This window comes from Dermacentor variabilis, chromosome 7 (genome assembly GCF_050947875.1).
Source record: "Dermacentor variabilis isolate Ectoservices chromosome 7, ASM5094787v1, whole genome shotgun sequence".
Lineage (NCBI taxonomy): Eukaryota > Metazoa > Arthropoda > Arachnida > Ixodida > Ixodidae > Dermacentor > Dermacentor variabilis.
Window position 1 is genome coordinate 29298280 of NC_134574.1, and position 26795 is coordinate 29325074.

The 26795-nt window shown below is 44.0% G+C and overlaps 1 protein-coding gene across 1 annotated transcript in view; it reads left to right on the top strand.

Annotated features, from left to right (window-relative positions):
* LOC142588993 (uncharacterized) overlaps positions 1 to 26795 on the top strand; it is a 113416-nt gene that overhangs the window by 31084 nt on the left and 55537 nt on the right. Inside the window, exon 4 of the mRNA XM_075700787.1 lies at positions 24537 to 24623. Within this exon, the coding sequence (XP_075556902.1) occupies positions 24537 to 24623 (87 nt within the window). The remainder of the gene's footprint in view (positions 1 to 24536; positions 24624 to 26795) is intronic.

The following is a 26795-nucleotide window of genomic DNA, read 5'->3' on the forward strand; positions in this document are numbered from 1 at the left end:
GGAACCGGGACGAAACCGCAGGCTCTTTTGCGGCTTAAAGAATCCCTACGCCGGTCAGCGCGCGGTGCAAAGCCATAAAAAGTTATGAGGCTGGTGCGCCTGCTTGAGTCCGCGCGATCTCCGTTGCCCGCGGCCAGACCCGAACCAAGCACTCTTCAAGGGCACCCATCAGAGCACCGCGGAAGTCAGACGCGCCCGCCCGTTACCGCGTTTGACGCCCATTCGGGGAGACCCCAGCTATGAAGGAGTTCACACCCGCCAGCCGGCCGCGCGCAAGGAAAACGCCTGCGGGGATTCCTAGGAAGCGCAATGCGACGGGGGTCCGAAGCTCCCCTTTTACTGTGATGCGCGACCGCTGCTGTGGCGCTGGTGGTCCTCTCCGCTCCCCGAACTTTGCGGCAGCCATCGGTGCCGCCAGCGTGGTTACTCTGCTTGCTTGCAAGGCCCCGCTCTGTGTCAACCGTTGACAGCCATTACTCAAGTGTGCAAACAATCTCGTCGGGGCGCATGCCCCCTGCCCAGACGGCCCGCGCCGTCCTTTTGGGTTTGATTTGCCGCCGCCCGTAGTGGGGCTTACAGCATCATTGGCAACTTTCTACTGATATGACGTGGATCAAGGTTACTAAATGGACAGAGCGATTGTTTCCTGTCTTCTCTGCAGTGCTACAAAAGGTAATGTGTAGGAAAAATCTACCATTAAAGCGTGACCGTTCATTCGTGATCCTCAGGATTTTCTCTCATAATTGCCATGTGTGATGGAGCTATGCTCCATGTTAGCAGGAGGGTATTCTGCCTTTTGCATAGACGCACTGTTTGGCTGTGAAGCTCGTTATCAGAGGAGAATCACTAAGTAGAGGAAAGCTTGTAGACCCAGGTGCATTTGCTTACAGCTGGGTGGCCACTGGTACGTGATATTCACAAGATCAGCCATAGTCGCACAAAGAGTGTGGGGGAGCAAGAACATTCTTTTTATTTTTCACCTCGAGCAATCTGGTTGCATTGTGCGAGAAGGTGCAAAAGACCGAGCCTTGACACGAAGAGCAAGAAGAGTCAGAAAGTGGAAATCACGAACTATGCAGTTGTTGCCCACGACATCCTGCCGTCCTGCAGTTGCAACTATGCTAAATGTATATATATATACATATATGTATATTTGTGTGTGTGTGAGTGTGTTTAAACACTAACTTATTTGCCTAGGCTCCTCTTGCCTAGCCTTCTCCTTTCTTTTCGTGCAGGGAACTGTAAAGATATCACATTCTTGAACTGCCATTAAGAGATTCATTCTTTCAGTTTCAATTTAATTTCAGTTTCAGGTTATTATTTGTTCACAACAATTTGTTACAAGAAATGGTATACAGACAAGGGTCCCAAAGTGAGAGACTGCATTGGGTCCCTTGGATTAGAAGTTATATAAAAGATAAAGCGGGATACAGAGCAGAAAAACAAATTATGAAATATGCGAAATATAACGAAGAAGCTCAGTGACTACACACATAAAAGATAAAAAGAAGAGGAAAGGTGCACAATCAATGGTAATTATACAGCTTCTAAATAGCAAAATAACATGGTAGGAAACTAATCAGACTGCAATTAATTCGTGAGTACATATTTAAAAAGTAAAAGGTAGATGAGAACTTAATTGATATGGAAGACTGTGCGAAAGTTTAAGCGCGTAAGAAGAGGAAGCCATCTTTCCGTAATTAGTATGGCAAGAAGGAAACAGGAAATTTCCTTGTACTGAAAACCTGGTGTTATTAGAATTAAAAACGAGATAAGAACTAACGAAGTTGTAAAAAACTTGTTGAATTAGTAATTTGAAAAATAATGTCGCTAAATGATAGTTAAACAAACCAGTAACTTAATAAATGCGGTTTCTACATAGTTGTGAAGAGGCGTTAGATAGAAAATGGCTTCTAGTTATAATGCGGAAAGCCTGATTTTGAATGTGCTGAATAGAGCAAAGATCTTAATGATAAGCATTACACCAAGAAGCGATGTCATAAATGATATGACTATTATTGAAGGCCAAGTATAACGATAATATTGCTTCTTTGGAAAAAATGCACAGGATTTGGGTAGTGCTCTAATGCTAAATGCTGTTTTTAGTTTGATGTGTACAATGTGGTTAGTAAACTTAAGGCGGGGATTTATTCGATGCCGAGAAAAGAAACACAACTGCAGACAGGAATGTCATGCCCATAGAGTTATGGTCGGAGAGCAAGGTAAATTTCTCTATAATGACTTAAATAACAAGAATGGCGTTTTCGTGGGGTTTAAAATTAGAACAGTGACGTTACGCCGTTCAGTAATTTTTGACAGATCACTCTTTAGTTTCAAAGTTAGTGAAAGTAATGATTTATCCGAGAGGGCAACATTCGTATCGTCAGTGTGTAATATAGGTAGGGTATAATTAGGGCAGTCAGACAAATCGTTTATAAAAATGGAAAATAATAGTGGACCTAAAATCAAGCCATGAGGCACTCCTTGCTTAATTATACTGCTTTGACCGAAAGGCCCGCCTGCATTCGCTGTTAATTCACAATTAAATAGATAATTTTTTAATAAGTTAGGAACTGGACCAGCAATTCCTACAGACTACAGTTTAGTAAACAAAACATTGTGGATTATTGTATCAAAGGCTTTAGTAAAATCTAAAATGACCCAGCCAACAAAGTATCCGAGATCAAGAAAATGTCGAGTATAGTCAGTTAATGTTAGCAAAGCCAGCAGTCGAGCTTCCTGAACGAAAACCGGACTGACAGGGTTTCAGCAGGATAAATTTCTTAAGGTGGCTATTATACAATTAATTATTATTTTTCTGCAACTTTACTACTTGAAGGTAAAATACATATTTGACGATAGTTCCCGACTTGACCTCTGTCGCCCTTTTTATGAACAGAAATGACTTTAGCTTTTTTTTAGACTTCTTGGGAATATACCGGTTTTGAACAAAAGGTTAATTAGGTTACTGAGAGCATCGGAAATAATCGGAGCAACAAGCTTTAGATAAAATGCGGAAATTCCATCAAAACCAGGATTTGTGTTCTTTAAGTTGTAAATCTGAGTAAGGACTTCTTCACATGTTACAGGAAACAAACAGAAAGATTGGTCGCATCGGCTCATACGATAAACAGAAGGAACATAGGTGGTATTATAAATTTCATAAAAGCGATTACTGAACGCACTAGAAACGCTAAGCGGGGTCAGTGATAGTTATATTATTGTAAATTACTTTTTCAATGGAACTGCCAGAACGTAGTACATTAAAAACTCGTTGATAAGTTGCCATTGATTGTTTTGGATGAAACCTATTTTCCATCAGTTCATAATCGTTATATTGCCTTTTTGATTTCTTCAATAAATTACTCAACATGTTGCAATATTTCTTATATTGTAATGCTAAATTAACATTGAAAGGCTGTTTTTTTTAGTTTTCCTCTACATGTTTTCTTTTTCCTCATGCTAACAAGTAGCCCATTAGTGATCCAATGATTATGCACAAATATAAATTTCTTTTTGCACTTTACAGTGGCAGTATTAGCATGAACAGCTTTTAAAAATGAAGAGGACAATAACTGAAGCGCTTCATCTGGATTTAGTTTGGTAGCTGCAACTCTCCAGTCAATTTTGCCAATTTCATCAACAAAATTTTTCTTATCACGATGAGACGTAAAATAACAGGGATCTGACCTAGGAGCGTTAGATTTGAAAGAGACGAGTAGAGGGTAATGATCTGATATGTCTATGTCAATTACACAAGAATTTAGTGAAGGCGAAATATTAGTGAAGGCAAGGTCTGAGAGGGAGCTGCTTCATTGAGTGGAAAACCTGGTGGCCGAAGTTATTAATTGTTCAAGCCCAAAGCCAGTAAAACAGTCCGTATAAGATCATACAGTACTATTGTCGACATCAAGCAAGTTAATATTTATATCACCTACAATTACGACAGGCTTGCTTTCACTAGTAATTGTTTGAAGAACTAAGCTAAGATGACGAAGGAAATCAGGTATGGAAGAAGATGGAGAACGGTGAATGCAGCCATTAATGATTCCGCCAAAATAATTTGAAAAAGACAAGGCATTGGTTTAGATCCAAACAGTTCCGCAGTGAAATAGATCTAGGGAAAGGTCCAGTCTACGATTATATTTAATGTGGGGTGCAACAAAAAATTGCGCTGCGAGCATGTTGATCTGAAACATGGTGACAATACTCAGCCTGATAAGCATGCAACCCGTATAAATTGCTATCAGCCGGGCCAAACCATTTCTCAGTTATGCAGATGAATGAAAAAGTGTGGGAAAGAGAATTGACGAATGAATATATGTGATCATGATTATTACGCAAACTTCGCGCATTGAAGTGAAGCCATGAACAACCAGCAGATTAAGGTAGTGATGTAGCTTCAGAATGGAAAAACAAATACATGTTTGAAGGAATGAGTCAACGACTAAAACACAGAGTAATCGCAAATAATCAGGCTAAGTGATGACGCTGAGGTCAGACTCAAAGCTTATGAAAAATACTTTGCCATTTTCAATCTTGCGTGCTTTAATCTGACAGTTTTCTGTCCAAAGGAACTGCCACTTATGCTGCTTCTTTATAGCTCGGCTGAACAGACGTTTGTTCTCAAATGTAAGGTGCTCATAGACATAAATAGGGCTATCATTGTTACCAGAGAGCCAAATCATTGAGGTTCTCAGGCGTGCCTTTCGAAGCTTATGGAGGAAGCCATTCATCTTGACACAGGAGCAAAATCGAACGATTAAATTTTTATAGGTTGATTTGCTAGCAACCCGGATAACTGTGTCGATGTTTACCACATCCATTTGACAGTGAATTGAATCAGCGACAGTACTCAATATGGCGCGCAATTCTTTCCTTGCGTTGACAGGATTCCCTTAACTTCAATATTGTTAAACCTATTGTACTGTTCCATTGATGCAATTTTTTTTGTCAGGGATCCATTTTGTGCTGTCAAAGCCTTATTTGTAGCGGACAGTCCATCAAACGGCGTCCGCATTTCTTCATACTGCTGACTGATAAAACGTACACTATCAGCAAGTGCAGAAATACTGCCAGGGTCCTGTTCATCAAGCTTTTGTACAATCCTAGCAGCAATCTCTTCAACAACAGAATCCGCTTTGCCCTCAAGCAAGGATTCTTGCAAGCAAGCAAGAGGCGCTCAATCTTTTTGCATAGCTCAGCATTAGCAGGCATCTCAGAGCATAAGAAGTTGCAGCAGCCAAAAACCAAAACCCAGAGAACAGCAATCGCAAAAAGAACCGTGACGTAGGAAAGCTCCACAAAAAATGAAAACCAACCTGCAGGCAGTAGAAGTAGCAGGAATTAGTGTTCGTTCTCGCAGTTGCGACTGCTGCTTAATGAAGCTGGAGCCAAAGCAGATCCGTTTATATCCTCTGCGCGCCAAGGTAGCGCAGCGTGGTCCAGGGAGGTGAAGCACGGGCCAGATAATTGTACAGATGACTCGACGATGAATGAACTCCGCAGGGCGCAGATGGCGCGAACCGAGCAGAAACGAGGCAGCGGTTTAGAAGAATCGGCAGGCGGTATAAGTAGCAGGAATTAGTGCTCGTTCTCGTTGTTGCGTCTGCTGCTCAATGGAATATGAGCACAAACTGTGCTAAATGGATGCCATAATCGAAGAATTGGTGTTGTTCTAAGGGATAGTTACTGTGCAGTATGGATAAGGCTTCAACGTGTTTATTTACCAAATGTTATGCGCTGCTGCTTCTAAAGGTTGAGACACAGTGATGTAGGCTATGTCCGTGAAAACAATGCATTACCTTGAATGAAATATGACACTCATATTTCGGTATTGCGAGAAGTTGTAGTAACTTGCTTTCGACTTGTTTTGGACAAGTTTCTGCAGCATTTATTAGGGATGCTTCTCTAACTCCCGCGTGTGTCGTGTTCATGACTCCTCACAAAACTCTAAATAAGCAAAAGTTTATTATGCAATGAGTTTCAGTAAAGATTACACGAGTAGGATTAGCATGATCCATTCTTAGAATCAATTTCTCAAAACCACATCGCAGAATTACACCTGAGTGTCTCCATCCTTTTTCAAAAAAGAAAGAGACTGATTTCATTATTTTTTATGGCTAGTCTCGTGCACTACTACAAAAATTCTATGCCTAGGCTTACATGTTTTAAAACGGAAACATTCATTTGTTGGACTTGGTTGGTGGGAGTCTTGAACCGTTTTTCTTTCAAAGTGTGGCATTTGCAATTCATCTTTAAATTCCTAAGTACAGGTAGATATAGGGTTAGATATTCGCAAGAAATGGTCCCGTATTTTCCACCTTCTGACTGCACATGCGATAGTTGGTTGTTCCACTTCACAAGGAGTGACTTTTCGTAGCTAAGAAATAGTTTTACTGAGAAATTTCATACATCAGCTCCTGCATCATACATCATGCCATCATCATTTCATATATCAACATCAGCTTTTTTCATCAACTTGCCTTACCTCATTCGATTGAGCCTTCTCATACTGCGCCGAGAGAGCTGTGTTCCGCCAAGAACTTTCATCTACCGCATCTAGCCGTGACGTACACCCGCCCACAAATGTTTACCTATTACGGGATGTTGCAAAACGTTCAATTCTCGAGCAGCCTCTAGGAGTAGTCAGTAATAGCGTATACAAAGATGTCCCTAGCATATATTAGTCGAGGTCTGAAATGCAAATACTAGGCTGCGTTGCGAGGTTGCGATGATATCCTGCTTTCTCGCAGATTTGGTGGTCCGTAATATTTTGTGGCCGGGTGTACATGGACGTCTCTCCTGATCCCCCTGTTGACGATGGTGATTACATCGTGTCAACCAACGCTACCGTCCTCTGTTCGCAGAATGTCATGTTCCCGCACTCGGTCATTAGTGTAAAGGGCAATGCTGCATGTCTCCCCATTGTGAATTTTGGACTATGCCATCAAGTGGTATCCCAGGGTATCTATCTTGTAACGCTAGCTCCAGCCTCCGCTCCGACTATCATGTTTCCGTCTTAAGAGGAAGCTTTAGCTCGGGTGTTCCTATCTAAATACATGTAAAAGGAGAATTCATTTTTCTCGGCAACCACTGCGCGAAATTTGGCGAGGTTTGTTGCATTTAAAAGGAAAACTTAAAACGTAGTGGCAGTTTGTTTCGAATTTTCGATTTAGGTCGTCCATTTTTCACTACCAATTGGCAAAATTGCAAACTTCCAAAACACGAAACTATTAGGTTTAAAACTCTGTAACTCAGCAATGAAAACTGATACTACAATTCTGTGAATTGCATGTAATAGTACATCTAAAGCGGAGGAAATTGTTATGTCCCAATTGAATCTAAAAAAATTTTGTAATATAAAAACACAGCTTATGCGGAACCTTTGAATACAACGTAAGGCATTCACGTAAGATGTAAGTTCACAGGTTGAATTTGTCCTGTTTCGATGATCTAACGGATGCCGTTACAGAGCGCCGATATCTGTTTTTGTTGCAGAGCTATTAACTTGTGAAATTCGTGCTTCTATTTTTTTTCATACTTTCGCATTTTTGAAAGTGTTTTCAACGAAATAAAGGCCCTAAATCGAAATTCCGCTTCCAACAGTCACTAGAATTTACATTCTCTCTTAAATTCAATACATTTCATTAAAATTGGTTCTGGGGTTATCTCAGAAAAACGTTTTAGGCTTTTACATGTATTTGAATAGACCGCGTTGAGCTTGGGCCCGAGCTAAAGCTTCCTCTTAACTAAATCTGCTTCGCTGCTTCCTGCTGCTATTGATTCGAACCCCCCGATGTTAGATAACATAACGAAGATGGTCGCCACTGACCTTCCGGCCGGACACGTACACGCGCTTCGGGGCCTGTTCATGTGATACCAGGACATTTCTGATCTCAATGATCGACCACTGGTCCAAACAACAGTTGTCGAGCATAGTATTCACACTGGCCATGCCAGGCCGTGACGCCGCTATCGGGTCTCCTTCGCTGAATGGCTAGGTATACAAAATGAACTTGACAATATGCTTGGTCGTGATATCGTCGAAACTTCTTCAAGCTGATTGGTATCTCCTGTCGTGCTCGTTAGAAAGAAGGACAACAGCTAGCGCTTTTCTATCCACTACTGAAATCTTAACCAAGTAGTCAAAAAAGACGTGTACCCCTTACCTGGAATATATGACGGCCTTGACGGTCTCAATGATTGCTAGTATTTTTCTTTTATAAACCTACGTTCGGTGTATTGGCAAATTTCAGTTTAATATGTGGATCATGAAAAGACGGCGTTTATTACACTTGATGGGCTCTACCAGTTTAAAGTGATGCCATTCGGGTTGCGCAAAGCTCTCGCCACATTTGAACGAATGATGGACGCCTTCCGTCACGGCTTAAAGTGGTCAATCTGCTTGTGCTACCTCGATGATGCCTGTGTCCTTTTGCCTACTTTTGTCACACACCTCCAACGTTTCTCGACAGTTCTTTCAGTGCTCTTCAAGGCAAGGCTTCAGCTTAATTCGACGAAATGCCGCCGGCAACTCTGTGCTCGGATACCACGCCGATTCTTCCGGTGTTCATCCCAATCCGGCAAAAGTTCGTGGGGTCAAGGATTTCCTGTGCCCACCTGGGCAACCAATGTTCGAAGCTTTGTAGGCCTCTGCTCCTAATTCCACAGATTCGCGCGAAAGTTCGCTCACTTCCCATGCCCTCTACGCAACTTCTTAAGAAAGTTGCGGCTATTGTCTGGGTTCCCCGACCAAGCTAGTGCATTCGCTGAGCTAACAACGCGTCTCACGTCGTGACACGTCGTGACACGTCGTGAGGCCCCGTCGATGTGTCCGGTGGTTCGCACCGACGCCAGCGGCACGGTACCGGCACTGTTTTGGCCCAACGATACCACGGTTACGACTGCGTGATTGCGTACGCTAGCCTTCTTCTGTCACTAGCCGAACGCAAATACTCGATCACGAAATGTGAATGCCTGAACAGAATACGCCCGAGGTGCCCTATGTAGAGTGACCGATGCACGTTAGACTGCACGCCTGCCTCTGACCACTTCCGAAGAAAAGCAACGAAGCATACATGACGCTCTTCACCGCGCTGCCCACTTTAACCTTGATGTCAGCGTGCCCCATTTTTAACCAGAACGGAGAGTTGGTTTTTGCGAGAAGCTGATTTTACCGTACTCAGGCTGATACCGTGTTGTGCGTCAAGTGACAGCCGTGGCCTACGAGTTACAACCTTTCGATACCTCCCCCCCCCCATCGCAATCGTCCTCTGATCTCGTTCCCTTCGCTCGAGTGAAGAAATATCACTTATACCTACCAAACGCCGGGAGAGTGCTTTCGCCGCCGAGGGTCATGCTACGAGGCGCTGCAGGAGCGAATGATCATGAGAGGACTGGCGAATACGACCATCGCTAAAAGTCGTGCACACGGGCTCCAACTTGTATGCCTGTGCTCTGCCCGTTGTATATATCGTGTATAAATATTGTTAAGCGCCTTTTCTACCGTAACAATATTTTCCAAAATATCTACGCAAGTATCCTAAATTCCATAATTAGGTAGTACCTCTACGACTGCTACAATCTCTACTGAACAGAATATCTTTTGCTAATCTATGAAAGCCATATGGAGAGGTTGATTTTATTCTGCATATTTCACGATTACCTGATTTATGACAATAATGTGAACCATTATGGAGTCCCTCATCATGAAGCCAGCCTGTTCTCTTGGTTTACTGAAGTCAAGTGTTGCCCTTATTGTATTGGAAATTCTCTTGGTGAATATTTTATATAACAGTGGAAGTAAGCTAATAGGTCCAAATTTTTTCAAATATTCAACGTCTCCCGTTTGGCAGACGAGTATAATACTGATATTTTTCAACTTCTCCAGGGCCTTTGAGGTCTATAGACATATTGTTTAAAGGGTCGCAAGCTTTTCAATGATGTCTCCTCCATCTTTGAATAAATCGACTGGTATTTCATGTTCTCCAGCTGCTTTTCCCTGTTTCATGCAATGCAAGGCCATTAAATTTCATCGCTATTTGTATACGGAACCTCTGCATCTTTTTAAATACTACTTTTTATGGGGGCAGTGTGGCTGCCTTGGGTGCTGTACAGGTCACTATAGAATTATCGCGCTGCTTTTATTCCATTAATGAAATTGCTGACTGTAATACCCTGCTGACTTTTCAATGCCTACTTATTTGTTTATTTATTTATTTATTTATTACATGCCGCAGACCAATCTGGTCCAAGGAGGACGGTCAATGCAATTTACAGTATATCTCTATTACACACAAAGAGAACAACAACAAGGAAATAAGCATGATAGCACCTGAGGAAAGAACACAAACAGACAATCATCTAGTCATACAGTGCGTCAGAAGGTTTTGTTAGGCTATTCCAGTTGGACACAGAACGCGGAAACAATAAAAAAAGTTTATTCTCTCAAAGTAAGGGGTTACAAACTGTGCTTGGTAATGTCGCGTGCTTCTTGTGGCCAAACGCAAAAGAAACTGTGTCTGGTCAATAGCCACTTTACCTTGAAGAAATAAGTTTAAAAAATTGAGGCGACATTTATTTCTTCTCGATTCGAGTAGTTCAATGTTATTAGCTTTCATAAGCTCCGAATGAGAATCAGTGTGGTTAAATTTAGAATAGATAAACCTGACAGCTTTTCGCTGAATTCTTTCTAACTTTTTTTTAATTTTAAGCTTAGTGTAAGGATCCCAAGCAATAAAGCAATATCCAAGTTAATTTAGTATGAATGTGAAATAGCTAAGAAGTTTGAGCTTAGGAGGAGAATTCAGAAGTTTATGTCTTAACAAAAAAGTTTGCGGAAAAGTGAAGAGCGAATGTTATCAATGAGCAGATTCCAAGGGAGGTCACTAGTGATTGTGTGACACTCCTAGGTACTTGTGACTAGCAACCTGTTTCAAATGAAGAGATGTGAGGTTATCGGTATGTTTAAGAAGAGTTTGCTTAAGCATTACACAAAGATACAGTTTTATTGTTATTTACAGTCATGCCAAAATTTCTGCCCCAGTTAGATACATTAGTGACAGTAGGATTATACTCAACCTGATCGTGTACACCTATGATTTCACGAAATAAAACATCATCTGCAAATAACCTAATTTCAGTTTAGAAGTGATTAAAGACGCAATGTCACTTATATATAAAGGAAACAGCAAGGGTCCCAGAACACTTCCTTCAGGCACACCTGGTGTTACAGGAAGACTGCAGCAATCAAAACCATCAAATGAAACAAACTGCGTTCGGTTGTGTAAGTAACCGGAAACCCTAGAGACTAAAATGTCTGGAAGGTTAATGTATATGAGGTTATCGAGCAATTTATTATGAATAACTCTGCCAAACGCTTTGCTAAAGCCTAAGAATATCGCGTCAATTGGTCCATTAGGATCTGTGCATGCTGCAAATAAATAAAATACGGTGACGAGTTGTATCGCAGCAGAAACATTTCTTCTAAATCCTTGTTGAAAGCTTGTTACTATAAAGTTTTCCTCAAGAAATTGAATGATGCGTTTTGCTACAACGTTTCCCAACAATTTCCAACAAAAAGATGTTAAGAATAGTGGGCGATACTTTCCTAATAAAAAACGGTCACCTTATATATAGACGCGTATAACATGAGCTATTTTCCGTTAGTCAGGTAGCCTCGCACAAAATAGTGAACATTGAAAAAAAACCACAAGAAGCTTAGCACTAGTTTCGACATAACCACAAAGAAAAATATTGGGCAAAGCATCAGGACTGCAAGTCGATTAAGTTTTCAGATTTAACAGCATTGCGAGTAGACCGGGATATAAAATAAAATCAACCTGGAATTCTAAAAACGCCCCTTGATGCAGATTCGTGGGTGTATTTACTTTAGAAAACACTCCAGTAAAATAGGTTTTAAAATACTTAGCGATAACTTGTCGCTTTGTAACAGAGTTACCATAAACAGAAACTTGCGTCACGTGCCTGTCAGCATCGCTCATGTAAACCAAAAATATCATTGGTTCATTTTTCAGGACGTTAGGAAAATTATTGTGAAAAAGAAGTCCTTAAGCTCACCTATGGTACGTGTGAGAGCCATTTTGTTGCGTAGAGCATTCTAACCCACTTTAGTTTCCGTTTTAAATTAATAATCTTTCGCGTTGCCCAGGGTGTACGTTTGCGCACTTTCTTTCGCTTGTTTGGTACGAACGTATTCAAAGAATAATTGAACATATCAGCATGCTTATTCCATAGCAAGGATACATTATAATGCTCTTCAGGAAAGTCACTTAGGAAATTTTCAATATGCGCAATCACAGACGCATCAGCTCTTTCGCTCTAAAACAGCTCATGCTACTAGTTTTATGAGGAACAAATTTCACTAGAGCTATTAGAATATATACAAGACAGTGGTCCAATAAACCTTCTTCAAGAATAACAGTGTGTTCGGTAAAAGCCCTGTTTATAAAGGCGAAATATAATGTCGAGCAAGATGAACCTTGGATGCGAGTGGGCTGTTTGACCATTTGAACAAGGTCATGAGTGAGCATAATACTGTCACGGGTATAAGACTATTTACACGATGTATATACAAGGCGTATATAAACAGCAGCCGGGAATCCCGAGAGGCTGTTGCCACTTCGTCCTATTTACCGTCGACGGCGTGCAGTTTTTCCGCATAACAGGACCTCCAGCAGAAAAAGCACGTCCCGGTGCTTCAGACAGGGCCCTCGGCAAGGAAAAAGTAAGGCTGAAGCCGAGGGACTTATACGACGTCAGGTGATGTGGAACCGGGTGGCATGACCGAGGCCACGGGCACGATCTCGTAAGTGACATTGGTCACTTCACGTAGAACACGATAAGGGCATTTGTAGCACGGAAGTGCTTTCTCTGAGAGCCCCACTCGGTAGCTAGGGGACCAAAGTAGCACAAGCGAGCCTGGTTAAAATATGTGTCACGATAGTGGCGATTGGGAGGGGGGGGGCAAGAGTGCTATTGAGATTTCTGTGATGACAACAGACGAGTACGGGCCAGCTGGCGTGCATGGTCGGCATGGACGATGACGTCACGTGCATGCTCGGTCCTGGAATCCTCTATCAACAGGAGTGAAGTGTCCAATGGTAATACAGGGCCACGACCGAAGAGTCAGTAAAAGGGGAATACCCAGCAGTTAAGTGGCGTGACGAATTATATGGGACCCTGATAAAAGGGAGAGCCATATGGCGGTCCTTGAGGGCGGATGAAGCGTATTTCGCTAGCATGTCAGTTATGGTCCGATTAAGTCCTCAGTAAGGCCGCTGGTCCGGGGACGATTTAAGGTAGCTAGTTTGTGCTTGGTAGAATATGAGCGTAGGATATCGGTGATGACTTGGGAGAGGAAAGTGCACCCGCGGTCAGTAAGGAACTGTTGCGGGGCGCCATGTACTAAAATGATATCCCAGAGTATGAAATCTGTGACGTCGGTTGTGCAGATCATGGAAAGTGCCCCAGTAATGACATAGCACGTCGCGTAATCAGTAGCGACCGCGATCCATCTGTTGCCGGAGCTGGGCTTATGGAAACCGCGAAGGAGATCGAAACCCATGCGAAAGAATGGTTCCAGTAGACTGTCAATCGGCTGTAACTACCCGGCAGGAAGCATTCCTGGCTTTTTGCGATGTTGACAGGGCTTGCAAGCAGCTACATAATGCCGTACGGAGCGTGCGAGGCCTGGTCAGTAGAAGCGATGGCGCATGTGGTCGGAAGTGCGAGCAAACCCAAGGTGTCCCGCAGTTAGGACGTCATGAAACTCCTGAAGCACGGTTGAGCGGAGGTGATGAGGAACGACAAGGAGAAGGCGAGGACCGTCAGGATGAAAACTGCGTCGGTACAATATCTCGTTGTTAAGGACGAACCACCATAACGATGAATCAGTAGGAGCAGATTCCATTCGGTCAATTAGGGTTCTCAAAGTAGCGTCATGGCGTTGCTCGTTGGCCATGTCCAAAAGCTGGGAAACGGAAATAGCTCTTGCGGTAGCGTCCATGTTGGCGTTGGCGGACATGTGTGCACGGTAACGAGACAAGTAGTCGGCATCCTTGTGTAGGTGGCCAGATCTATACACCGCAGAACAGGAATACTCTCGTAGCCGCAAGGACCATCGCCCTAGTCTCCCTGTGGGGTCTTTTAAGGACGAAAGCCAACAGAGGGCGTGGTGGTTCGTTAAAATAGAAAAGGGCCTGTCGTTTAAATAGGGGTGGAATTTCCCCATTGCCCACACAATGGCCAAACATTCGCGCTGGGTAACAGTGTAGTTCCGCTCCGCAGGTTACAAAAGACGCCTAGCGTACGCGATGACACGTTCATAGCCGTGTTCAACTTGTGCCATGAGGGCACTGATTCCATGGCCACTGGCATCGGTGTTAACCTCTGTGGGGGCGAAAGTAACAAAGTATCCAAGAATCGATGGGGTGGTGAGCCTAGCGGTAAGGCGAGAAAAGGCGGTGTCCTGAGAGCATCGTCATGAAAAGGGTGCACTTTTCTTCAGGAGATCTGTGAGAGCATGAGCTATGGTGTCAAAATCTTTAACGAAGCTACGGAAGTAAAAGCAAGGACCCACGAAAATTGGGACATCTTTTGCAGATCGTGGAAGAGGGAACTCTTTCACGGCACGAATTTTCTCTGGCTGCGGTCGAATGCCAGTAGCATTGACGACATGTCCAAGAACAGTAATCTCATGGTGGCCGATGTTACATTTCTTGGAGTTGAGTTGTAGACCGGCCTTGCGAAAAACGGCAAGTACAGCTGAAAGGCGCTCAATGTGTGTGCGGAAGGAGGGCGCGGACACAATAACATTATTTAGGTAGCAGAGACAACTCGGCCACTTGAACCCTTGGACTAATGAGGCCATCTTACGCTCAAAGGTAGCCGGAGCATTACATAGCCCAAAAGGCATAACTTGGAAGCGGTAAAGACCATCAGGTGTTAGAAAGGTGGTTCTTTCACGATTTAGATCATCGACAACGATTTGCAAATATCGGTACCGTAGGTCTATGGACAAAAAATACTGTGCCCCGCATAAGCAGTCAAGGGCTTCATGGGTACGAGGTAGTGGGTGGACGTCCTTCATCGTGATGCGGTTGAGGTGGCGTAATCGACGCAGAATTTCCACGAGCCGTCCTTTTTTTGATCAGCACAACAGGGGACGCCCAGTGACTTCACGATGGCTCAATGATGTCTTTCGACAGCATCTTGTCTACTTCAGTTTTGATGACGTGACGCTCTCAAGCTGAAACTCGGTAGGTTTGCTGATGGATGGGCCAATTATCTCCTGTAGGTATACGATATTTTACAAGTGACGTCTGGACTAAGGTTCGGTTGTTCAGGTCAAATATGTCCTTGTAGGAAGGCTATAGACTGCAGAGCTGTTCAGTCTCCGCAGGAGTGAGATTCGGGGCGATCGTTTTCCTAATGTCATTGTCAGTACATTTGGCTGACCGGAAAGGCTCACAGGAAGCGTCGACGGCAAAAGTCTCAACGCAACTAAGTTCTAAAGCAGTGATTGTAGCAGGGTGATATCTTTAGGCAGAATTGCCTTAGTGAGCCGGAAATTCTCCACAGGGAGATAAGTGCGATTGACTGTGACCCTCATTATTGTACATGGGATGTTAACGTTGTGGGTAAGAATGATGGCAGTAATGGGATCGGAGATGTAATCTACATAGGGAACTGGCGTAGAAGGCAACATGTCGATGTATGTCAAGACCTGTGGTGGAACGTGAACAAGATCAGTGGGTCTCAGGTGAATTTTGGGTGGTGTTTGAGGAACGTCCAGTAGAGGCAAAACAAGTTACACAGTACTTGCGGAACTATACATGAGCGCTGAATGGGTGGAGAGGAAGTGTAGACCTAATGGGGGGGTGACGTCATGCGGGCATTGGTCAAGCATACTGAAAAGAACGACAGTATGGTGCCAGGAAAAGCTCACACGTGCAGTACACATTGCCACCGTCGTCGATTCGTTCGAACCGATTAACGGCAGGCGTATCAATTTTCTTTAAAATGCGGCGTAGGCGGCTGGTAATAATCGATCTGTGTGCTCCGGTATCTATGAGTGCTGTGATGGGTGTGCCATCAACTTGCACGTCAAGAAGGTTACGTCTCGTAAACAGTGTCACAGGACAATTTTTCGGCGAATCCGACAATGCAGCACCACCTGGAGGGACCGCATTGCCTAGTTTTCCTGTTTCGACGGTCCTGGGTAGGTCGGCGATGGCGAACGCTGAAGCTGGGGTGGACGTGGCTGACGACGTTGAGGCGAGGGCGAGCGAACATGAGTCAAGGTAGTGGCGTCGGAAGCGTCGTAGAAGTGATGGGGTCAGGAACTTAGGGGCGAACTTGAATTCCAGAAAGTGTTTTGAGGAGGGGACGGCGAATGGCTCCGTTGTGACTAATTCAGTGTGACTGATTCGGCCACAGCAGAAACAGATCGGCCTGTCGGCAGGTGAACGCCAGTCCGATGGATTCATGGTAGCATAGGGATAACGGACACTGTGAAGTGGACTGTGAAAGGACCGAGGCACAGGACCAGGGCGGGTGTCAGGGCGACTGAAAGAGTGGAAACTGTGAAGACCCACATTAGTGATGTCCACGGACTGGATCAGCGATATCGTCTCAGCAGTGTTGTTCCCAGACATCTGTTGAGGCGAGGCAGGAAGCGCTGCTTCGAGTTCGCGGCGTACGATTTGTGTCCCGCACGTTTTCGCTTGGTGGTGGCTAGCTAGATTGGTCGGTGGGGTAGGTGCAGGAAGAGGTCGCTGTAGTATTTGGAAGCTGTGTAAACTGATTCTATATACGGCGACTCATTGCCTGCTCGAAACGGAGGCATTCCTTCATGATGGCGTCGACAGTCGATAAGTTTCTAAACCCCACAAGGTTGAATTCGTCGTCCATGATGCCTTTGATAATGTGTCAAACATTGTCCGCCACTGGCATGTACGTGTCGACTTTATGACAGATGGCTAGAACGTCCTGAATGTAATAGACATATGACTCGATGGCAGTTTGGGCACGTGTGGGGAGCTGTTGCTTGGTGGCTAGTTGTCGACTGTTGCGATTGTCAAAAATGTCGGACAGATTTTTCTTCAACAAGTCCCAGCTCGTAGTTCTCCCTCGAGAGTGTAAAACCCCGTTCGCGGTGTTCCATCGAGGTAGAACACGACATTCATAAGCATTATGGTCGGATCCCACCTCCTCACCCTGCTGACGCCCTCATGCATCTCCAACCATTTTTCTACGTCGATGGCATCGAGGCCGGTGAACTTGCCGGGGTCTTGCGGCTGAGGTAGAACAACGTATTTGGCATGCTTAGTGGGCATTGCAGCTGCAGATGCGGTGCCTTCCACTGGAAGCATATTCACAGCCTCCATGAGACGTCCACTATGCGAGCTCCGTGGCTAAGACGCGTACCCCGCCCGTCCACCAAAATGTCACAGGTGTAAAAGTCTTTACATGATGTATTTACAAGGCGTGTATAAACAGCAGCCGAGAATCCCGAGAGGCTATTACCACTTCGGCGTGTTTACCGTCGACGACTTTTCGTCTTTTTCCACCGTGACAATATCGAAGACAATGTTCATGTTTTTGTTGAATTTGGTACTTCCTTGTAGTTGCTCCCTGTCGACGCTCGGTAAGGTCACTTAGCAAGAAAACATTCTTAGCTTGACAGTAGTACGTACACTCTCGCTATTTAATTAGGCAATCAAGTACAGAATCAGGTGACCTGTAACATGCTATAAGGATAAAGCTATGACCCCAGCAAGATATTTTTAATTATAAGCATTCAAGATCGCGGAAGCAGTCCAGTACTACTGCCTCATTTGAAGGTTTAACAAGGATTCCAATTCCCCCCGCCTTGGTTTCTCCGTCTCTGCGAAAAACTTTATAAGGAAAATCTAAGTGGTCTGCTACGTCGCTGCGCAGCCAAGTTTCAGTAAGGACTGAAATGTGTCGGTCATGTTCAAATAACGTTATTTCCAGACTATCTTGTTTGCTAATAATGATTGGGGCAGTAATATTTAAAAGCCTAATGTACTTTTTCTTTGGCTTAACACGTGTAAAATGACTAACGGTTTCATTGTAGAAATGTGATGAAGTGCTGGTTTGAATACTATTGCTCAAGTTTTGTGCTGCATACGCATGCAACTACAGGTGAAAGGGCTGTGTGGTTTGTTGTTCTCGTTTTTTTTTGCAGACGTATTTCATTATTTTAGTTCTCATCTCACACATAGGCCACGTTATTTATATACGGCTTATCAAAATCCAAAGAAACCTTATGCTTTTCACGGTTTGTTTCTGCACTTGTCCATAACTTTCTTCTGAGCTCGCGTACTCTAACCGCGAAATCTTCGCCAATAGAATATTCAGTATTTTTACTTTGTCACCTTTCTTCAAAATTTTTATGCTATTCCTTGAGTCCGTTAATTTTAGAATCACTGGCATTAACTTCGTTTGGTCGTGTTTGGTCGGCCCAACCTGTAAAAGCGCTCCATATCAATTTCATTATTTTCAAGAGTTTACTGAATAATGCCCTTATTGACTGCCCTTTCAAGCGATTCGGTATCTTCTCTCTCAGATTCCGGAAGACCGTAATTGATTAAATTGGATCGTCTGGTATGGTTCTCGAAATCGTCAATTCGTGCCTCAAGTGACTGGATTGTGTTACTTATGCTTTCAATCTGATTCTGGCATGAAGAAGTTATCTCTTTTAGGACAGCCACAGCGTCCCATTTAACATCAATGTCGGATAATCATTTAGCTTTTATTTCTTTCCTGTCCGACGTCATTCTTTTCCAGTTCGTTCGCAATTTGGGATCGGTCAGGACCAGGATTTGACTCAATATTACCTCCGAGTAACAATAGCAATCGCAGTGAATAAAGTACCACAAGTAAGACAAAACTCATGAATGGGCACGGCAGCATCAGTAAACATGGGCTGTCAGATCGAAAACATTTTTCTTGATGCCTTCTCATTTGCGTAAAAAAGAGGAGCAGATTGTGAAGCATCCACATGTTCTGGAAGCTACTGTGCCCAGCGGCAAGGAAGTTTGCTGTAAGTTCTTTTATAGGGTCTCGACACAGGGACGCCCCCTGCAGGTCCCACAGGAAGCACTCAGTGCTTGCTGACCTGATGCGATGATGGAAGGTAATCCCTTGGCATACATATCGGATTTCCATGCACGTGTCGTGGTGGGGCGTCGCGTTCATGCGCAAAGGCAGTGATCGCAATGACAGTCCGGCAGTTGGCATACGGTTGCATAAGAAGACCAAGAAACTGCGTAAAGAAGAGAACTGGATTGTGAAGCAGCCGCATGTTCTGGAAGATGCCGTGCCCAGTGATTGATATTGGCTTGTCCAATGCGAAGTTTTCTTCTCACTGATTTCATGCTGCTTCCATTTTTTTCTGCTCCCACAGCCTTTCTCATGTTAAAATTTCGAATATCTCATACTTTCTCCATGATGAAGAGTTTTTACAGTTCCGCGAATTCAATATGGTCTCTTGAGTTGGACACTTTGATTTTTTTGGCAGTCCTTTATGAGGTCTTTTCTTACTAGGGAGAGCTTACCTACGGGTTGCCTTGGTGACGTACATTCTTCTTTATTTGATGCTTCTGAGACCAGTCTAGTTAGGGGTTCGTTCATTTCATTTGTGTGATCACCATCCCTCTGTTCTAAGGCTGAATAATTGTTTGAAAAGTCAGCCTCGATTGGTCTACTTTTTTCCTTACTACGCCAAGGCTGGCCTGCTTCTTATTGGCCAATTTCGCTTTTTATTTCTTATATTGAGGGGAATTATCGACCTCACTATCCTATGATGACTGAACTTTCCTCTGCCTAACACTTATACATCCTGCGCTGTGCAGCGATCCGCAGAGAGTATAAAATCGATTTCATTAGTTGTTTCACCATTAGGGCATTTCAGGTCCAATTTCTGTTGCAATGCTTCCTGAAGAAGGCGTGCATTATTAGCTGCTTATTTCTTTCCTCGAGTTCTACCAACCTGTCACCTTTAGTGTTCCTAGAATTGATGCCGTTGTTACAAATTGCTTGTTCTCCAGCCTGCTTTCGCCCACTTTTCCATTGAAGTGGTCAATCACTACATTACATCGAGTTCGCAAATATTTCATCGCTAGTTCAAGGTCTTCATAAAACTTCTATTTTTCATCAGAATCATGAGTTGAGGCTGGAACATAGGCTTGTACTACCGCTATTCTATAGCTCCTATTTAGTTTTATTGTGACTACTGCTGCGCTCTCATTATTAATGCTGTAGAATTCATCAATATTGCCTGTTTGTAGCAGCAAATGGATACGAAAAAGTCCTGTGTTCGAACTGGGTGTACTACTACAGAATTACCTGAAGTCGATCGTGTATACACCGAGCTAGAGACTTGGGGTTTATTATATAACAATGGACTACTCAGTGAAGAAGTTTTTAGGTTAAAAGTAAAACGTCAAATTCCGTGCCTGGCTGGATGGACTGAATGTTTCGCCGTGAATATGCAAATGTCAACAAACCACGTTACGTCGGACAGAAGTAGACGCAGTGCAGAATGTTGCGCTCCTTGTAGGGTCTGAAGTTTCCCTATTGAAAGCGTATCCAAATAATCATTATCAGCTATGCACATTTTGTACGAAATCGAAGTCACCAATGATTTTTATAGTTAAAAAGATGCTTCAGGCGTGTGACGTGTAAGAAGATTATTTTCTACAGGTAAATTGCTACCAGTTCAAGCCCTTATTTTTCGAGACTGATAACTTTTATAAACCACATGAAACCATTTTATTCCATCCTTACCGCAGAGACATATTTAACAATGCATCAAAGAGATATAATGGACAATATATTTTCTTTTACTTGCGCATGTTCTTTATTTACCCACAATCTAGCAAACCTGAACCAGGTTGAAAATCAGCCATCATCTTCCTACTCGGTTTCGAGGCGAGTTACATTCTTTTGCAAAGGCTATTACACAAAATACTGATAATATGGCACCTGTTTATCCTGTCAAGAAGTTTCTATGCAGTTTATTTTACTACTGCACGAGAAAGTTATAATTCTTACATGAATTGTATACTATATCGTTACCCGCCGCGGTTGCTCAGTGGCTATGGTGTTAGGCTGCTGAGCACGAGGTCGCGGGATCGAATCCCGGCCACGGCAGCCGCATTTCGGTGGGTGCGAAAACACCCGTGTACTTAGATTTAGGTGCACGTTAAAGAACCCCAGGTGGTCGAAATTTCCGGAGTCCTCCACTACGGCGTGCTTCATAATCTGAAATTGGTGTCGCACGCAAAACCCCATAATTTAATTCTTTTATTTTATCGTTTCATAAGTGCAGCAGCCGTGAAAATACGAAGTAGCAGTCATCTATCGCATACACTGCATTCTTAACGTGCTACTTCTTTTAATGACATCGGGAGTAATTTCAGACTTAACTGGTTTTCCGGCCTAATATTCTATCTATCTATCTATCTGTCTATCTGTCTGTCTGTCTGTCTGTCACTCGGGTTTCATCAGAGCCTTGCCACATCGCATCGTTATGCCACTACCATCATATACACTCAGTGATAAAGACGTTCTCATTTCATTGTCCTCATGCATTCGTAAACTGAATGTACTCATACCCTTACCATGCAATCTATCCATCATCTTGCTCTGACCCTGCAAGCCAAGTGGTCTGCCAGCTTGGGCCGCCAGGTAGTTGATGGTCGTTATCTCGTCGTGCTCGTTCTATTGTCATCCCTGTATATTCATAATATGATTCTCCTGATGGTGTCATCGTCAAGCCTTCTACGCCGACCCAAGTTTTTTAATGGCTTCGACCACTAGGCATGTTCGTATGATGGCGAATTGTCGTGATTCCTGTTATTTTTATGCCATCGTCGACAAGCTGCCGTCACCACAATTTTCTGCATGCATTTGATGTCAGAGCGTCGTGGTGCAGTCATGGTCTATTCTTCATCGTCATTCCCACTTATTTATTCGACTCTCTCGATGCCTTTAGTATCACACAGTCATGACAATACCCTTATCATCATGCTGTGGCGGTAACACTGTCGGTGCGTTATTGTGATCACTTCAACAACGTCATCCCATTGTAATCATGCCATCGGCGTCCTACCACTTTTGTCGTTCCATTGACGGCCATCTTCATTCAATCGCGATTTTGCCGCCGTTATCACGTTCTCGTTCTCATTTCGTCGTCGTTCGACAGCCGATACAGTGCATTCGTTGTCATACAAAAATGCTCCTGTGGTCGTGCAATCTTCATCACTCGAGCGTCATGCGACTCTTGCCATATGGCATCAATATGCAATTAACGTCATACAGGCTCAGTGATAAATTCATTGTCATTTCATTGCCCTCATACACTCGTGAACTCAATATACTCATGCCCTTATCATGCATCGTCGTCATTGTGTCATTGTCATAAAGCTGTTATGCTTATTTTGACATACCGTCGCCATGACGTCATCCCAGTCTTTCTATGGTAGTCATTTTGATTTTAGCATACGACTCCCGTCATGCCATCGCATTCACGCAATCGTCGCCACACGGTCATCCTCGTGCTTTTTCCTGAAGCAGTCATTGTCACACGGACGTTTTACTATCACAATTACCTCAGTTACCGCATTACCATTACGGCATGGCCTGCCGGTCACCTTCCGCTTGGAAGGAACTACCAAGCTTTTGCATCGGGATGGACTGGACTTGCGAGACAAGTTCCCCACACGTACCCCGGGGAACAAACGAGTTGTGGTCGCTACGGGTTAAACAATGCGATACACAATCACTGGACTACTGCCGACCAGCTGCGCTTTTGCTGTCGCCTATTTCTTCCTTTACAACATCATCCTCCAGCATGGTGCACCTCGTCAGCTACCAACAGATCCCGGACGTCTTGATTTTTTTTGTCTCGCGTGCTTGACGACCTTCTCCGCTCCTGTATAACTCATCACAATCAATCATGGGATGAGTTATACATGAGCTTATACACTTCGTATTACCCCAGATTAAGGATCTTACTGTGCGGCTTAACCGTACACTGCCCGACGTGCTGTCTATCTGTGTTGCTATCACAGTTATTGGGACACCTCTCTGCCGTTTGCTCTTCACTGACAATACATCCCGTCATGAAAGGGCTGCCTACTCGCCCTTTTACCTGCTGTTTGGCCATGAACACTTTTGCCCTTGAACATTGTGTTTCCATGTAGTTAAGCAACAACAACTTCATATTCTCATGACTGGTCGCCCCTCCATATGCTCATGGTAACCGGCGATTGGCTTTCTTCATTGCAGGCCGAGCAAAATCTCTGTACGATGGTCGACACAAAGATGCCTATTCCCCTTCAGGCCCTCTCGTCCTGCTCTCGTTACCATGTGGTCATGTTGCCTTTCGCGAGACGCTCCTCTCACGCTACGCTGGGCCCTACCGAGTCCGGCACCAAATTACATGGGTCACCTATAAAATGTCTCCGCTGACGCCCAAGTCATCGACTGCCACACCACTAAGAGACATCGTGCATTTTCTCGCCTCTCACTTCATAACTTCATAGCAAGCACCGAGACGGTCCTTGCGATGAATGCATGACTGAAGGTTTCAGTTGGCGGAAGCCTCTGTTTTTCTGCTGTGTAGTATGACGAGTACCCACTAGCTACTCCCGATTAAATAGTCCTCGTAACAATATTGACCTGGAATTTATTGCTTCGTGCTCAGAAATGATTAGCAGACATCATAGCTCTACCAAGCAAGGACGTCCCAGCGCTTTGTAGTTGTAGTGACCAAAGTTTGCCCGTTGCGTTTCCAAGGATTTGCTAAAAACTCAGTGCCGGTAATGGTGGTATAATTTTTTCTTCGCGATTGACAAGGCAAAGGTGAACATGGGTAGTTTATCTGATGAGAAAAAGTAGTCTACTGCTCAACGCAAAGGACAGATGCATGCGGCACACCCACTTCCAGGCTGTCATCTGCGTCGCTATAAAAGCACCCGGAAGCAGAATGGTTAGCGCCTTAGTAAAAACCGCAGCCACTTTCGAAGAACAAATAGAGAAGCGTGTGACATGGTTCGAGCAATCTTTTGTATACACGACGGCTGTTTATTTTATTGACATGTGGAACTTATCCAACCCGATGGTACATGTTAAGTTTATGATACAGGGAGCTCAATATTGTGCTTGTCATTTCGCATATCATATCGTGCACAAGCACTGTTCTCGCTAGCTGTCCCCTGAAATGACCGTAAGTGAATTACGGGAAGCAGCCAGTTAATATAATCAGCTTTGAAGGAAAAGCTCACCGTAGTGGCCGTGAATTGAAAACAGTAAGACCAAGGACTCCTCCAGAGCTGAAAAGTTTAGTACGAAATAACATACGCTTCGATATTTTACACTACATTGTAATTTTAATTCAGAATGTGGCAGCTATCATTTTCAGATCACGCCGCATTGTGCACTTTATTTAGGCGTAAACATATTTCTTGTACTATTTGCAGTGGAAAATAAAACGCCAGAAAAACCTAAGAGAAGTCCACCTACCGTTCCGACAACTCCGTTAGCACCACGTTCCCTGGATGGCGATGGTAAGTGCGAAGCTTCCAACACATAATTGTTACCTTTGGTAGCCCAGTATTGACACGTGTACTTGTTTATTTATTCGTACTTATTTATTTTACGCTCTAACATATTAAAGTTATCGCTCAGCGCAAGACGTACCTGCATAATTTAGTGCTTACTCAAATGCTATATTTAATTCTACATGTTATGTATGTTCGCGTTGAACCTCGCATAATCAGTTTGTATTCGCTACACAAATAGTGTAGTACTTTCTCGGCACGATGTGGGCGCCTGCAGTTGCCCTTAAGCCGTCAATGAGTCATGTGTAAAAGCTAAAGCCCTTGATCCACAGGGCATATTTCCGACGACAGCCGACTGCGGAAGGCGCTGTCGTTGTGCTTGACTCTTACTTGTTGTTTCTGTTTACATCTTCGTGAAATAAAGAGATAGTTTCGTGATTCATGGTATTCGTTGCTTTAATCTTCACGGTCACTGTAAGGTTACATCTGTTGGAGGTATTTTGCCTTCATGTACCTGACGCCCCTGCAAAATTATGAAACTCCAAACCACCAGGACAACACCTACGTCGCGCCAGACCATCGATATAGCCGCAAGCTTCGATATCTGCCCCCTTGAGCACAGAATTCATCCCAAGAATACCAGGAAGTGCACTGCCATGGCCGCCGTTACGATGACAGCTCCAGTGCAACCTAGACCATTCGTGGTGCAGCAGTCCAGGAAGCCACCAACGTTTGGCAGATCGTCGTTTCAAGCACTCGAAACATGGCTGGAAACGTACAAAAGTGCAGGTACTTCAACAACTGCAACTCTGACGGCAAGATGCGGAGTGCGCACTTTTCCTTGGAAGATGCCACAGGATGTTGTTCTATACTAGTGAGTCTGCCCTGAAAACATGGGGCCTCTTCCGCCACACGTTCCAGAACACTTTCACGAGCGCCCTCCGTAAAAAGAGGCTTGGAGCAGTACTATAATCCCGTAAGAATGTCCCCTACGAGAACATTGTGATTTCATAGGAAGCGATGACTCGACTGCGGTCCTACGCCGACACGGACATGTCTCAGCACAAGAAAGGTCGTTTCCTCATGCCTGGTGCGAAGCAAGAGCTCTTCGCCAGATTAATTCACCACTCACATAAAATCAGTCGAATCAATTTTAACGGTAACGACGGGTATCGGAAAGACCCTGCCAATGCAAACGTGGCACTACACCCTCAGTAGTTTTTCGTCGTAGAGCAAAATGGAAGCACTAGATTCCGACGAGCTCTGAAAATCGTCAGAGTCGTTGTACGCTAAGAAATGCACCGTATCTTCCTTTGGACGCAGCCACAAATTGGGTTAATTGCTCACACATTTCTAGAGGAGATCCTGCAGTCGCTTGGAGTCCCTGATTTTTTGTTATCTTACCACGATGCTCACGGGACGTAATACACGGCATGGAGTTCCTAAGCGAACACGTCACAGTCATCGGCTTAAGATGCAATTCAATAATGCTGCCCACGGGCCAAGCCCTGCTACATAATGAGAGTCTGATTTGCCATCCCTTCAACGCGCTCTAAGGTAAAATTACTATTCTACCCCGTGCCAGCATGATGATTTCCGAGTTCCGTGGGAACAGAAGACAGTATAGACATAGAAGTCACCGTTGAGCGTGACCAACAGGTGAACACCGTGAAAATTACGTCAGAAAGGCAATCATGCAACTTCGCTGAGGTATAGCACAGAAAATGGTGACAAACTTCAGGCATGAATTTAAACACCTCAGCAATCGTACGAAGGTTTCATGCATGGAAGGAGGTAGAACAGGTGGTGATGCGCTAGTCCGCTCGGATTACGACGAACCTACAACCATGATCCATCTTACTGAACGTGCCTTTGATATCAGTCCGGGGCACAGCTTAAGATGTGCCTGAAACAACGAAAGAACTGCTTCTAATCATCATCAAGGATCCGAGAAACACAAGTTGCTACGCATCGTCTAATATTCGGAGAATGCGCTCGACCAGGTCGCCAGACACCTAAAAACCTTTCCAGGTGAGGAGGTCAAGCTAAATGACAACAGGGGCCTTATAACGTAAAACTATCCCAATATGTTTCTATTCCAATCTCCTGACGTCAAATTTGCGTAACCACCAACGCAAGCACCGGGCGGTCATCCGCAGGGTTGACTGAACAGACCAA